The sequence below is a fragment of the Terrapene carolina genome, unplaced genomic scaffold, assembly GCF_002925995.2.
Source record: "Terrapene carolina triunguis isolate 2854851 unplaced genomic scaffold, T_m_triunguis-2.0 Scaffold35022, whole genome shotgun sequence".
Taxonomy (NCBI): Eukaryota; Metazoa; Chordata; order Testudines; family Emydidae; genus Terrapene; species Terrapene triunguis.
Window position 1 is genome coordinate 10,615,957 of NW_020699373.1, and position 15,042 is coordinate 10,630,998.

The window sequence follows — 15,042 nt, forward strand, 5'->3', positions numbered from 1 at the left end:
GGCTGAACAATGGTAACTGAGGACATAATCTTGGTCACTTGATCTTTGTTATTGGTGGTGGGTGAGCCATAAAGAACCCATCTTGGGACTCAGATCCTAGGCTAAGATTGCCACTTGTTATCTTTGCACATTTGATTTGGAGTCAGCAAGGAGCAATAAGTGTGGAACCCCACAATGCCATTTTTACAAAGTAACTTATCACAGTAGAACTGCATGAAGTGTCAGATCTTTGGCTGGTGTCAAGCACTGAAATCAATGAAGTTACTGCTGTTTGCACCAGCTGAGGATCTGGCCCTTATGTACATTAGGTGTGATTAAAATAGTCCATTTTTCTATAAGGTCTATTTACCTCTCCACAAAGACACCTTTTGTTCTCATAGGTCTGACCCTCAGATTTTAACTGGGATGGAATAAACACTTTATGGCATACATCTGCTTCCCGGTAATTCATTTCAGAGCTCTCCTGGAAAAGTGCTGCTGTTACACACTTTGCAAAAGAAACAAGGAAACACTGAATAGGTGAGGAGAAGAAAGTGAATACAAGAATTTCATACGGGGGCTGTGTTCCTGCCTTTTCTCACCTCTCAGATCATTTTAAGTATTTCAAAAGAACAAGTTAAGTTGCTTATTAATTGGAGTAGATCCCTAACTTTTGTCTTGCCCTTGACGGATCTTCAGATTGCTAAACGAGTCCGATGGTTTAGCATTTCAGATCATTGTTTATTTCTCCCCAGGAGGACATTTTAAAAGTCTAGTTTTGCTGAACAACAGATTGATTTCACCGTATGTACAATGTTTGCTACTATTGTAGTGTGACTTTGTTTTTAAATATTTGTGTTGGCACAGCCTTAAACTTCTAGAACTAAGAAGATTGTTTCAAAATTAAGCAACCGATAACGTCATTGATGTCTGTGATAAGTGCATGCTTTATTCACAGTATTTTGTCTGTACTTGGGTATGGTGACCAATTCTCATTTATGTAATAAACTGTTTTCTGCAGAGGTGGCTACTTTCTTTAATCACATGAAAACAATGTACTTAAAAATTTGAAGCACATTATGGAAAAGAACCCAATGCACTCACAAGCCTTTCAGGTCTGGATAGCAACACAGCTGTGAAATTCTTGTGAGCCTGAAATTCTGAGAGGTTTCAGAGTAGCAGCCGTGTTAGTCTGTATCCGCAAAAAGAACAGGAGTACTTGTGGCACCTTAGAGACTAACAAATTTATTAGAGCATAAGCTTTCGTGGGCTACAACCCACTTCTTCGGATGAAATTCTGAGAAGCGGCATGCAAACAAGCCCACCAAAGACTAGTTCTTGCCCTGCCCGGTATAACTTCATTGACTTCACAGAGGCTCTGGTTCGGGAAAGCATTAGGCACATGCTTAAGCCCATCCTTATTCAGGAAAGTGCTTAAACATGTGCTTTAGTCACTGTGACTTCAATGGGATTGAAACCCATGCTTCAAGTGCCCTTTCTGAATAAGGATGCTTTCCTGAATCTGGGCCTGAGGTTGGATTCGGTGAAGCTGAGGGTATATTTTGGCTCTAAGTGTCCCATTTTGCTTTTAGAACTTCCATAACCAGGACTGTTCCTCTCACAAGAGAGCAACGTTTTCAATTGAAATGGGGTTTGCCAAGGCCAAGGCGGTGTCTGTGTTTTGTCCAACTAGCCAGCATGGTGACATGCCTTCCTAATGGCTAATCTGTGCATGTGCGTGTATGTGTGTGAGCAATTTTAAAAGTTCTTTAGGTAGTCAACAGAAATTACTTAAGGAAGGGTTTTGACTTAAACCTATAACCAGGGGTGAAAGTAACTTAAAGAATTTACCGGTACACTGGAGTCCTGAGCAGGGGCGTGGCCTCAACCGGAAGAGGCGTGGCCTTTCAATATTTAAAGGCCCTGGGGCTCCGGCTGTGGCTGGGAACTCCAGGGCCTTTAAATCACCCTGGAGCTACCAGCTGCAGAGGCGGCTGGGAGCTCCGGGGCTCAGGGGCAAATTAAAGGGCCCAGGGCTCCGGCTTCCGCGGAGCTCCGGGCCCTTTAAATCACCGTGGGAGCCCAGCTGCTGGAGCTCCGGCGGCGCTTTAAAGGGCCCGGGGATCCCCGCAGCGGCAGGAGCACCGGGCCCTTTAAATCCCCGCCCGAGCCCGGCTGCCGGCGCTCCGGTGGCGCTTTAAAGGGCCCGGGGCTCCCCGCAGCAGCTGGAGCACCGGGCCCTTTAAATCACCGCTGCGGAAGCCGGTCCAGTCCGGACCAGACTGGCTTACTTTCACCTCTGCCTACAACAGAAGTAGACTCAGATCCAAGGGTACGTCTTCACTACCCGCCGTATCGGCGGGTAGCAATCGATTTATCCGGGATCGATATATCACGTCTCGTTAAGACGCGATATATCAATCCCCGAACGCGCTCACCGTCGACTCTGGAACTCCACCAGAGCGAGCGGCGGTAGCGCAGTCGACGGGGGAGCCGCGGCCATCGATCCCGCGCCATCTGGACCCCAGGTAATTCGATCCAAGATACTTCAACTTCAGCTACGCTATTCGCGTAGCTGAAGTTGCGTATCTTGGATCGATCCCCCCCCCTAGTGTAGACCAGCCCCAAGGCTGTAAATCTGGCATAACGGTCTCTTCCCAAGCCTGAACTTTCACTGTCCTACAATACGGTTTTAAAATGTAAGACAAATCTGAGCCACAAACTCTATTATTTTAACGATGCCAATAAAGCAAAATATCCCAAATTAAAAAGCTGCAAGAGAAGCCCCCAAAGCAGCTGCTTGTATGATGACAGCAGTGTTGAAGGAAGAGATGATCAGACAATCTCAAGTGCTTACAATAGGGGCATGACAAAAAGATATAAAACAACCAATGATAAGCAAAGGCAGCATGTTCCGGGTTTGACTGGGGAGAATAGGGCTGGCAAATGTGAGATGATTAAGTGGGGGGCGGGGGAAGAGCTAGTGAGTTGTTTTCTCCATTTGTCCCAGCTTTGGATCCCCATAAATTGACAAACTCTGCTAAATGGGGAACCATGTTGTTGAGCAGTAGCCATTTGTGTGGTCATTGTGGTGCTCCTTTGTCCAAGCCCATGAAATCTCTTCTGAATGTCTGGTGATCTTGGGATGCATTGAAGAACTGATTAGAAGTTAGTTAGTTTTTATGCTGGTTAGCTTTAAAGCCTCTGCAGTGACTCCAGCAGTAGGCAGAAAGAGGGACCAGGGGCAATTTATATCAGATCTCCATACTCAGAACATCTCTGCTTTTGCAAACAGTGGAATGGGTGCAGGTTCCCTCCTCCCCCATTATGCAGTTGGCTGACCATCCCTGGGACAGGTCAGCATGATCTGCAGCCATTGTACATGGCCTTCTGGGACTTAGACAGGCCATGCAGCTGTGTAAATGCTGATCAGGACTGGGCCTTAAATGTTTCTTGCCAATATTTATTCCTCAAACTGATCTTGTAAGCTTTGCTGTATCTCTCAGCTGTGCAACTAACCCATAACCCTGTCATGCTTTTATTGAAATTTCATAATCCAGACATTGTTTACAAATGACATGTTAATTGATGTAGAAGTAGCTCAGGGATATTATGGCACAATGCCTATTCAGATGTGTTTTAAGAGACAAGAGCTCACACATTAGTGAACTAGGGTTTGAAATTAATTTATAATTTATTCTAAAAACAAGTGGAACTTGGCGGCTGTCCCTGGAAAGACATGTGAGATATCTCTTTAGAATAAGCCAGCATTTGTCTGTGTTATAACGCTAGGTTTTGGCAATGAGAGTCATCTTGCAGCAGTTTGGGAGAATACTTTGAAAAAAGAATGAGATAACTTCATAGCTCTGTCTCCTTTTTTATGTAAACACTCTGTTTGTAGATCCAAATTCTGGTAGGCGCCTAATGGAAAATCTGCAGGTCGAAGTGGAAATGTGGGGCAGAAACTGACCGTCGCTATCCCTCCAAAACCTATGGAGAAACCACCCCAAAGTCCCTTCGTGAGAAGAGCAAAGACTGAAATGGTGGTAGCTCGAGGTTAGAATTGTAGACGGGGCTTTGTAACTCACCTTAGCTCTACATGTGCTTGTTCATTAAGCACACTTGTTTTGTCATAGACGTCTCACTTTCTTTTCCATACAAAACAATTCGTAAGACATACGGTATTGAGGAAGATTCTGTGTTACTCATTAGCATTTGGAAGGAGATTCCGGAATGTAGTAAGCATGGAGCTCTCGTCTAAGAGCACTTTTGGAAGCATCTCTCAATACTGGGTTGTGTTCGGGGAGCTGCATATGTCTGTTCTCCAAGAGAGAATAATGGAAAGTGTGTCCTTGTTTGTTTCGCTAGGGTTGCCCTGGACAGTAATTTCAGATTACAGGATCAACGACCACTCTTGCTCTGTGCACAGAGCTCCCTTTTAGGTCAAGGAGCAGTGTGCATGCTGATCAGTGAGTGGCTCACAGTATCTTGCAGGCCTCCTTTTGGAGGAAAACGACATCTTTTGGAAATAGGAATGATGCTGAGATATTAAAATAAATCACATTTTCAGCCTCTCAAACTTGATGGTGTCTCATTAACCCGCCTTGCAAATTTCCACGTCCTTGCTCACCTTAAACACAAAAGATATAACCCCTGCCTCAAGGGTAGTGCAGAGCGTATAGAGCTATCGGATCCATAGGGAAACTTAAAGTTCTGGTATACGGTAAACACACTACAGCGCTTGTTGGACAGACTCATGGGGGAGGGATAGCTCAGTGGTTTGAGCATTGGGCTGCTAAACCCAGCGTTGTGAGTTCAATCCTTCAGGGGGCCATTTAGGGATCTGGGGCAAAAATCTATCTGGGGATTGGTCCTGCTTTGAGCAGAGGGTTGGACTAGATGACCTCCTCAGGTCCCTTCTACCGCTGATATTCTATGATTTGGAGCATGTACATATTTTTGATAGGGAGGAAATAATATCACTAGTTGTTTTTTTTTTTTTATCATCATCTTAATTGTAGAAAATATTGACATTGCGGGAGCGCCCTAGAGAGAGTCAAACAAAACCAAAAAGGGAACATTTTCCAATGAGCCTGTCACTTGCCTGTACCATTGCTACTCAGGCTCCACAGGGCTTTTGAAAAGGGAACTTAGGCAAGCACCTAAGCGACTTGAAAATGTAACCCGAAAAGTCTAACTTAGAGCTGACATCCACCCAATGAGTCGTATCTAGATATTGTCAGTGAATCCTATCCATGCATGAAGCTATCCTTCATGTGCACTACAATGTCTCCATAATAATTTTAAACAGTTAGAACTTGACTCTGCTGCAGACTGATGACTAGGCATGATATATTTTTGCAAGTGCATAAATACCCTGAAGTTAATGGGATTTGGGGATGATAAAAGCAAGGAGGATTTGGCACACACTACACAGACGAAAAATGCAAATGACACTGTCTCCTGGCAGCCTTGGGCATCTCTGATTTAGGCCCGGTTCTAAAAAGCACTTAAGCACATGCTTAGTTGTAATGACTTTGTTGGGATTTAAGCATGTGCTTAAAGTTAAAAACATGCTTAAGTGTCTTGGGGCTTCATCCAAAGCCATGGAAATCAATGGAAATCTTTTCATTAACTTTAATGGGCTTTGGATAGGCTCATGATGACCAGGGATGGGAACGCTCACATACTTAAAATGAAGTGTGTGTTTGAGTGTGGTGTTGGATCAAGGTGCTAGTCCTTTTCAGTGCTGCCTTGCTGTGTTAGATAGTACGGATTGCTAGAATTAGTGGATTAAACTGCTTTCTCCTGGAACGCAGGAGATTAGAATGCAAATATAGAATAGATTTACAACAAAAATGATCTGTTGCCCAGATAACTGAATATTTGGTGGCTCCTGTTCCCATACTTTTATCTGACACACTGATCCAGATGGCAACCTGCCTTCCTCGTTACCATCTGATTACTTCAGCTTTGTTTTGTTAAAAATAATCTCTTCTTCTGTGTATACCTGAGCTACCCTTGGTGATCATGGTAACTATCAATTTGTGAATCAGCTAGTCTGGTTCTCAAGCTTTAGTAACAACGTAAGCTGAGTTATATGGTCTCTTCAATCGAAAGAAAAAGGTGGGAGAGAGCGGGGAGTTGTGTGTAGAATAAAAGAGTTATGAGGATTTTTATTTGATATGAGCAACATCTTACAAGTGTTGAGTGTTTCATCCGAAGTATCGCAAAACAGCTTGTTCAGTGCCTAGCACAGTGGGGGCTGACTGGGGCTCTGAGTTGCTACCGCAATACAAATAAATAGTAATCAAATATTAGAGACAAGCCTGAACCAAACCTCGATGTCTTGAACACCCTGGAACTTTGGAAAAGTTTGGGCACCACCAGTGCTTAACCACCTGTCAGATTATATCCTGGACCTCAGAGACGTCTGCCTTGTGCTGGGGCTCAAGGAAGCTGCACTGGTGATGCTGTGTCTCAAAAATGTAGTCCACAATTTTCAAATCTGTGTGTCTAACATTAGGCTCCTCTGTGGATTTTTTTCAAAAGCATCTATGGCTATTAGGAGCACAAGTCCCACTGACAGCGGTGCTCCTAAATCCCTTGGGCACTTTTGAAACTCTTCCCCCCATATTGAGGCTCATAACCAGAAGTGGCCTGGTTTTCAAAAGGACAGTGATTGCTGCTCCCAGTGATAGCCCTGGGGCCAGCTGGCCGTGTGACAGAATCCTAGAAACGTAGGGCTGGCAGGCACCTCGAAGGGTCATCAAGTCCAGCCGGAAGATGTCTTCACAGCAGGCACTCTGGGAAAGCAGAGGGGGGCAGGTGGCTTGTACATAAATTTGGCACGAAGCGGACACTGTTGATTAGGTGTGCTCAGCAATTGCTTCAGGCAAGTAGAAGGCATCAAATACAGGGCAAGGGCTTGCCTGTGGGGGCACAAAGTACCGAGGGACCTTTGCCTACTGTAGTCACTGGAAGGTGAGCTAACACAATGGGGGACTCATCCAAGAGGACCCACTGGAAGAGTGCAGCTGTGATGCCTGCAGTTCCCTTCCCTGCTTGACCGGAGACGTGATCAATGCAGCTGAGGAGAGGGGCCACACAGGGGGCTGGGGCTGCTCTGACAGCTGTTCTAATTTGCATTGATAGTGCAATGGGCATGAGAGATGCCCCAGGCACGGTCTCCGCACCAGCAGCTGGGGATGGCATAGGAGCTACCACTGTGGCTCTAGACACTACTCAGGGATTGCCTTGCACCGGGAGGGAAGGCTCTAGGACTTGGATCTCCTGACTATAGGGAGCAATGCAGAGCAGCGCCAACATGCCAGGGCATCAAGTCCCAGATGTGCACCAGTTAGAAAGGAACCAGTGTGGACAGTATCAAGCCTTGCTTTGAGATGAGCCAATTGTAGCAGCTCTGGCAATGCTTGTGCAGCATTAGGAAGGCCTCGGTGTGTGAACGCAGAAGGTTTACAAGGCGAGCAGGTATCTCCTCAGTGAGCAGTGGCCACAGCTTTGTTCAGTACTGCAGGCAGACTTGCAAAGAGAAGAGTGCTAGCTACCCATAACATTTCCTGCGGTAGCCTGGATTTTCTTTAGCTATCTCCTATCCAGTTACATACCAGGGCCAGCCCACCTCAGCTTGTGATATCGTAACCCAGGGGGGCCAATGCTCCTGGCTGGTGCCAAATGTTCTTCTGCAGCAATGTCACATGCAATAGTGAGACAGTAACTAGGCAGCCAAACCTTGCAAAAATGTGGTTGCAAACAGAGGAACATGAGAACGTCATGCCTTCTGAATTGTTTGCCGTGAACATTTTTGCTGCTAGTGAATCCTATGCTGCCTGACAATTGCCTTTCCGATTGAAAGGAGAATAGTCAGCTGTCTTTAGAAGTCCTTTGTATGTTTATTTAATAGTTGTAGTATATAGAAAGAGGGTAGTATCCCTTTAAATAGTTTGTAAGCTCTCTAGGGGCACTTACCATGCTCTCAGTGTTCTAGAAGCTGCTAGAAACCAAGCCGAGAAACAGCATGTATATGTAGGTAGGCCTTGCATGCTGTGTATAGTCAGTAAACGCAGTTATTTGTTCCCGGGTGGTTCCATCATATGTTGTGCAAGAGTAAAAGTCATTGTAGTCTTACCCATAAAAACCCTCCAAACGCTCATTGATTGTATAAAGGGTTTGAGGCTGGTTTGTCAGTTTTTAAGATCTTTCGAAGGGTACGTCTACATGGCAATAAAAGACCCGTGGCGGTGAGTCTCAAAGCCCATACTGGTCAATTAACGTGGGTGCCAGGGCTAAAAATAGCAGGGTAGACATCCGGGCTCAGGCTGGAGGCCTGGTGTGAGGAGGGTCTCAGAGCCCGGGCTGCAGCCCGAGCAACACAGCTCTTTTTAGCCCTCTAAGCATGAGTCAATTGACCCAGGCACTGAGACTCGCTGGCACAGGTCTTTCATTGCAGTGCAGACATTCCCGAAGTGGCTGCAGACACTGCATATTTTGCATTGCCTAACGGCTGGGGCTTACCATTGACTTGAACGAGAGTGGAGGTGCTTTTGAAGTGCATGAAGAGTGTTATAAAGTCTAGTCCTGGTCCCAACAGCATCCAAGCCAGATGCTTAGCTGGAGCCTGTGGTTTGGAGAGGGGATGACACTTTTACCTCCCTGCATAAAGCCCCCAGCCCAACTACACACCATTCCCAGGAGCGGAGTCACAGCGCAGTTGCCATCTATAGTCATCAGGCACTGGGAAATGATGGCGGGGAGGCACTGAGCATCCAGCGTCCCTTTAGGGCAGTGGTTTTCAAACTTTTGTACTGGTGACCCCTTTCACACAGCAAGCCTCTGAGTGCGACCCCCCCCTTATAAATTAAAAACACTTTTTAATATATTTAACGCCATTATAAATCCTGGATGCAAAGCGGGGTTTGGGTGGAGGCTGACAGCTCGCGACCCCCCATGTAATAACCTCCCGACCCCCTGAGGAGTCCCGACCCCCAGTTTGAGAAACCCCTCTTTAGGGCCAGGAGGAAGGCATGACTTATAAGTGGGGAGAAAATGCATGGGGCATTGTGGAAGCAGAGATGAGGACCCTCAGGCTGCCCCATGAGAACTGGAGGGGAAAGCCCCTTCGTGACACCCCCTCCCCACCATATGACAATCTCATTGTCATTTAAAGAGGCTGGGATCCTCCTCTTCCTCTCTCCTCCCACGCTGCTGGTGATCTGCAGTGATTACCAGAACCCCAGAGCTCCAAAAAGCAACAAAGAGTCCTGTGGCACCTTATAGACTAACAAATAACCCAGAACCCTAGAGCTGCTGTAACTTCTGCACCCTCTGTGGCTGCAGTGTTGGGGGCAGGGGACCTGGGGAGGTACATAGGGCTGCTTCTGAGGGGAGCCCCTTTCCACGAGTTCTCACATTGCTGGGATGTGGCTCCCCTCCCCTTCATCTGCCACCCCGGCGGACAGTCCTGCAGAGCAGACAACTGGGTGCACCGATGACTTAAGCAGCCTGTTGGGGCTTACATGGCCTGGGCTGCCACATAAACTGTCTTCAGGCCCATAAAAAGTACACTTAAATATAGTGGATGTAATAAAAGTATACTAGTATCATAAAAATATATTACTCTTTCATAAGAGAGAGTAAGGGCCTAAATATCCACAATAGGGTCCTTCATCAATCCACTCCATTCAGTTCCCGCCTGTGCTGCTGAGGAGAGTTTAAGAAACGAGCACTGTAATCCTGGCCTCACATCAGCTCACGCCATCTCTGACAGCTGCCTCTGTTGGCTCCACTACGTCTCTGGGCCTGCTCCTGCACTGAGTGCAAAGCGGGTAGAAAGCCCCTTGGTGGGAGAGAGTGGGGAATTCCGACTGAGTAGCGTTTCACACCCAGTTTGCACAGGTATGTCTGACTGCTCAAGGCGCCGGGCAGTGCAGAATCAGGACCAATATGCAATGGAGCGTTTCTTTTTAACAGCTTAGATAGTTCATTAAGGCAAACCCTTGATGTTTCTTCCCACTGTTTTTTCCCCTCATTGCACCAGTCCTCCACTCCCCCCTCCCCAGTAAAAGGTTCTGCATTGCTCCATCTGTATCATTTACTGTATTTAGCACACAAAAAATTAACTCTCGGGCAACCTCAAGATGACCCCGTATTGATCCCGTACTGGAAATACTATTCCACATTCTAGAGTTCCAATAAAAGTGCTTTAATAGCTTCATGGGACTTCACCGTTTCAGTGACTTCATTTCTCAATATTTCTACTCGGGCCCATGTAAACAATTCCAAGTTGCTCTAAACCTGAGTAACTAAAGAGTCCAGCAAGGTTACATTGTTTTTATCCCTATCTTTGTTTGTTTTCTAGCATACTCGACTAAACTCAACAAATTTCCTGTCTTTAATTTCGACGACGACCTGAAGTACCTGTGTATCAGCGCTGTGAGCCCAAACACTACAAAGGCTACTCTGTACGCTCTGAACGTGTGGAGATACTGGTGCATGACAAAAGGACTTAAAGACTACATGGACATCACTAAGGTAAGCACTGTTAAATCATTGAGACCGCTCCTCTGGTGAAGTCAAGCTGACCCACGGATGGGTAAAGGTGAGGATTTAAACCTTCTTTATGCTCCCATGATCCCAATATTAGCCAGGGACCAGCCCAGTCCCCAGAATAAGTCTGTAGTCGTCTTTCCCCATGGGGCTGTCCCAGCAGCCAGGGACAAGCTAGGTACAGAGGAGTTCTGGCCACACCCCATTTTGCCCAGCCACGCCCCCTGCGCTGGCAGCCCAGAGATGGCAGGATATTCATGTCCTTGCCCAAAGAATACGCTTTTTATCTAAGGGGCCTTATTTCTCTCTAGGGGTCAGGCACTAAGGCCCCAGTCCAGCAAGCACTTAAGCATGCGCTTAACTTTAAGTCTGTAGTTCTACTGAGATGTTTCAAGTTAAGCATGTACTCTGCTAGAGTGGAGCCTAAGAATTTGTCTTGTCTGAAGTAATACAGAAAAAAAACAAAAAACCCTGCAACAGTGATAAAAATCTACTCTATGACCAAAGCAGTAACAGGGACGTTAGATACCAGCACTCAGCACACGAGGGTGCAGAGTTGAGACATCCTGACAACGGATGCAATGGAGATCCTAGAAGCTGTGTGTATCAGGCTGCCTGCTGGTGAAGGGAAGGGTTTCTCGTGCTGTTGAGATTAATGACAGTGCATGCTGGGCATCTGAGGACTGTCAGTCGACTTCCAAGGATGTGATACAACACTAGAATGCCAAGGACTGCGTGTCCCACTACAACCTGTAATGTCAGGAAGTATTTTTGTTTTCAGTTTCGAAGGTGTCCGTTTTAAGAAGGCGGTTGCCCCTTGGACTTGCATCTGTTTGCATAATTTACAGATGTGTTTGTAATCCAGAAGCAGAAATGAGAGCGCTGAAATAAACCTATGCAGGCAGGTTAACAAAGTCTGATTGCAGGACAAGTATGACATACAAATGGCCCAGATAAGTGCTTGTGATTACAGACAAAGGGTCCCTGAATGCTTCTTAATTCTCAGGCTCTAGGAATCAAAGGCGATATTGTCATCCATCCCTCCTGTTATCGCAAGCATCTCATTATAACCAACTTAATGCTTTCCTTTAATTATGAGATTTATAGAGGCTGTAAGTATATCTCAGTGAAAAGGAGGAATGGAAAGGTTCCCTGGCTAGAGCTTAACAGGGAAAAGTACAGAATATAAGGCATGCACTGTACTCCAAGCATCAGACTATATTCATACTAGGTGAAATCCTGATTCCAGTGAAGTCAATGGCAAAACTCCCGTTGACTTCAGTGGGGCCAGGATGTCACCCTCTGTTTCTTAAAAGGTGGGGGTTGGGGTTCTGGTGTTGTAGTGGAAGGGGCCCCACCCTAAGCATCAGAACGTGTCAGCTCTCTCGCCTTACATTAATTCTGGTCCCCTAATACCAGTGGGGTCCTCATCTCTGCAAAGCAGTGTCCTAGCAGGGGAGGGCTAAGGACCTCAACTCTTTTATTCCAGGCTGCCTTCTTTTCTCCATACAGCTACATTTCCCATTCCTGTCAGTACAGCAGCCATATACATTGCATTCTCCTTGTAGTTACGCAAATATGCACCCTTCTTCCAAAACTGCAAGGTTACTACATTCTTGTTGGGAAGATGGGAGCATGTTGCATCTTGCACCTTTCCTCTGTGTAGAGCGTGAAAAGATCTGGAACTTGGGTCTTCCCACTTAGTAGCATTTTCACTATCCACAAGCAGGCTGACCTATGACAGCTATAGAATAGAAATGGACCTGAACCACAACCGTGGATCTGAAAAGTGCTATACTTTGGAGAAATTTGAGACCGAAGTTCACTGCTGGTCAGGGCCAGTGCAACACATTAGGCAACCTAGGCGGTCGCCTAGGGTGCTAGCATTTGGGGGGCGCCATTTCGGGTCCTTCGGCAGCGACCGCGGCGGCCGGATCTTCGGCCTCCCCGGTCGTCATCGGCATTTAGGCGGAGGGAGCTGGGGCAGGGGGGGTGCGGGGAGGGCCACCTGCAGCAAGTAAGGGGGGGGTTGGCACACAGGGGAACTCCCCACCCCAGCTCACCTCTGCACTGCCTCCTCCCCTGAGCACGCTGCCCCGCTCTGCTTCTCTCCCTCCCAGGCTTGCGGCGCCAAACAGCTGATTGGCGCCGCAAGCCTGGGAAGCAGGAGAAGCGGAGCAGCTACGGCGTGCTCAGGGAAGAGGTGGAGCAGAGGTGAGCTGGGGCGGGGAGCTGCCGCACAGCTCCCTGGGCCGGGGGGAGCTGCCGCGGGGGGGGGGGCGGCTCCGGGGGGGGGGGGGGGGCGGCGGCGGGGGGGGCCCCAGGGCGGAGGGGGAGGCGGAGAGCTGCCACAGGGCTCGGGGATGGGGGGGCGCAAGGTGGAAGTTTCGCCTAGGGCGTGAAACATCCTTGCACCCGCCCTGCTGCTGGTCAATGTCTGTCATGGGACAGGCCTAAGCCCTAGATGTGAACATCACTGGGGTTTGGGAAAATTTGGATCTAGATCCAAACTTGTCAGTGCAGGCTTGTCACTAGTAAAGAATTTTATCCCATGCATGTAGTAACACTGACATATGCATTTCTCTTGTTCCAGATTCCAGCCTCGAAGCTGAATGAACTCCTTGAGGACTTCTACATTACGGTGAAGAAAACGGATGGTTCGGACTTCCTAGCCACGTCTTTGCATGCTATCCGCCGAGGCCTGGACCGGATTCTGAAGAATGCTGGGGTGGGATTTTCCATCACCAGCAGCACCTTCACATCCTCCACCAAAAAGCTGAAGGAGAAACTCCGGGTGCTCAGCAAGGCTGGGATGTCTGGCGCTCGCTCTCGCAACATCGTCTATTTTTCCCTGTCCGACGAAGAAGAGATGTGGAGAACAGGATGCTTGGGTGATGAGAGTCCGGTAGCCCTGCTATCCACTGTGGTGAAATATAACAGCCAGTACCTCAACATGAGGACTTTGCAGGAGCACGCAGACTTAATGTACGGAGACATTGAATTACTCAAAGATTCACAAAACAGGCCCTTTTTTGCCCGAACGGACAGCGTGAAACGAGAACACAGGGTGAGCTCTAACAAAGTGTGTTATGGCCAGATATACCACGAGCACTCCAAAGGACACAAGCTGTGTCCCTACTGCCTCCTTTATAAGTACATGTACATCCACCGGCCCCCAACCCAGATGGAAGCAAAGTCTCCTTTCTATCTGACTGCACGGAAGGAGATTAGCGGCATGGGAAATGTGTGGTACGAGGAACAAAGGATGGGTCTCCGCTCCCTGAGGGGAGTCGTCCCAAAGCTGGCTAAAAAAGTCAAACTTGACCACTGTGAAAACTTCACTTTTGTTTCATTCACTCAGGCTTCCAGAAAGTTTGGCTCTCTTAACTCCTATCAACAAGTCTGACATCCATGTTCTAACCCCATCCGTTTGTTCAGTCAGTTGTACACGAAGGGGGCATTGAACTAAAGGAGCTTATTTCAGTAGCCAGACCTCTATAGGCAAGCAGAAAGATGATGGCCTGCTGGCGACTCGCTTTGATCCTTATCGAAGCGGCTGCTACTGAGAAAAATTGAGCTCTTTTCCAAATGTGTGTTAATTATAGTCTATTATTGAGACACTATATTGCTGCATATACAAGAATGCTACAAGAGTGAGGAAATCAGTTAATTATAGTGCCTTTTAGCACAGGTTTTTCTCAACAACTACCACATTAAACTGGTCCAGAAATAAAATTCCCACTAGGTCAGTAGCTTTAGTACATTGTGAAGCAAGTAAGTTGCTATTAAATAATAATTTAAAAAGTGGAAAGCGCGAGAGAGTAAATATTTCCTGGGGGAAAATTGCACTTGACACTTTTCTGTTTGGTTGATGGATAATCTACTTCTGAAAAGCAAGCAGCATCACTTGATGGAAGATCTTCCTGGAAGATGCAGCTTTCTTCTGTCACAATGTTTGGAAAGCATGAACTTGGGTTATGGAAGGTCTCTGTCGTGGTTGTCACCTGCTTTCCATTGTCAACTGGGGCAATTTTATGAAGCCAGATTCATGTACACACATGCATTTGAGAACTATATTTCCTACGCAACGGATGACCTGTGCTACCACGGATTTTTCTCCTTAACAAGTCTGGCTTGGATTAAGGGAGCTCTTATCAAAGACTGGTAACTCTTGAAGCAGAAGTGCCTATGTTTTCTTTCATAGTTACCATACAAAGGTTATTTTCCTGTGAACCATTCTTAGATTTTCCCATCTGGGCGGTATATAAAGAATATAGATATTTTTCCAATATACAGTAATTTACACTGGATCTGTAGATATTGCTAGAAGTAATTCCTGGATTTACCAAACAGACAAACAAACATGGTTACAGCATCTTCAAAAGACAGCTTTTTAAACCAATTTATAAAAGTTAAGTCCAAATTTTTCCAAAAGGCCAACTAGTGATTTTGGCCGCCCCACTTTGGAGATACCTTAAAGGGACCTGATTTCAGCAT

The 15,042-nt window shown here is 46.8% G+C and overlaps 1 protein-coding gene across 1 annotated transcript in view; it reads left to right on the forward strand.

Moving 5' to 3' along the window:
• Positions 1-14,193, forward strand: part of LOC112118356 (uncharacterized protein KIAA1958) — a 112,671-nt gene extending 98,478 nt beyond the window's left edge. The window contains exons 3-4 of the mRNA XM_026646405.1: positions 10,358-10,530; positions 13,139-14,193. Of these exons, the coding sequence (XP_026502190.1) occupies positions 10,358-10,530; positions 13,139-13,951 (986 nt within the window). The 3' untranslated portion in view covers positions 13,952-14,193. The remainder of the gene's footprint in view (positions 1-10,357; positions 10,531-13,138) is intronic.
• Positions 14,194-15,042: the final 849 nt, after the last annotated feature.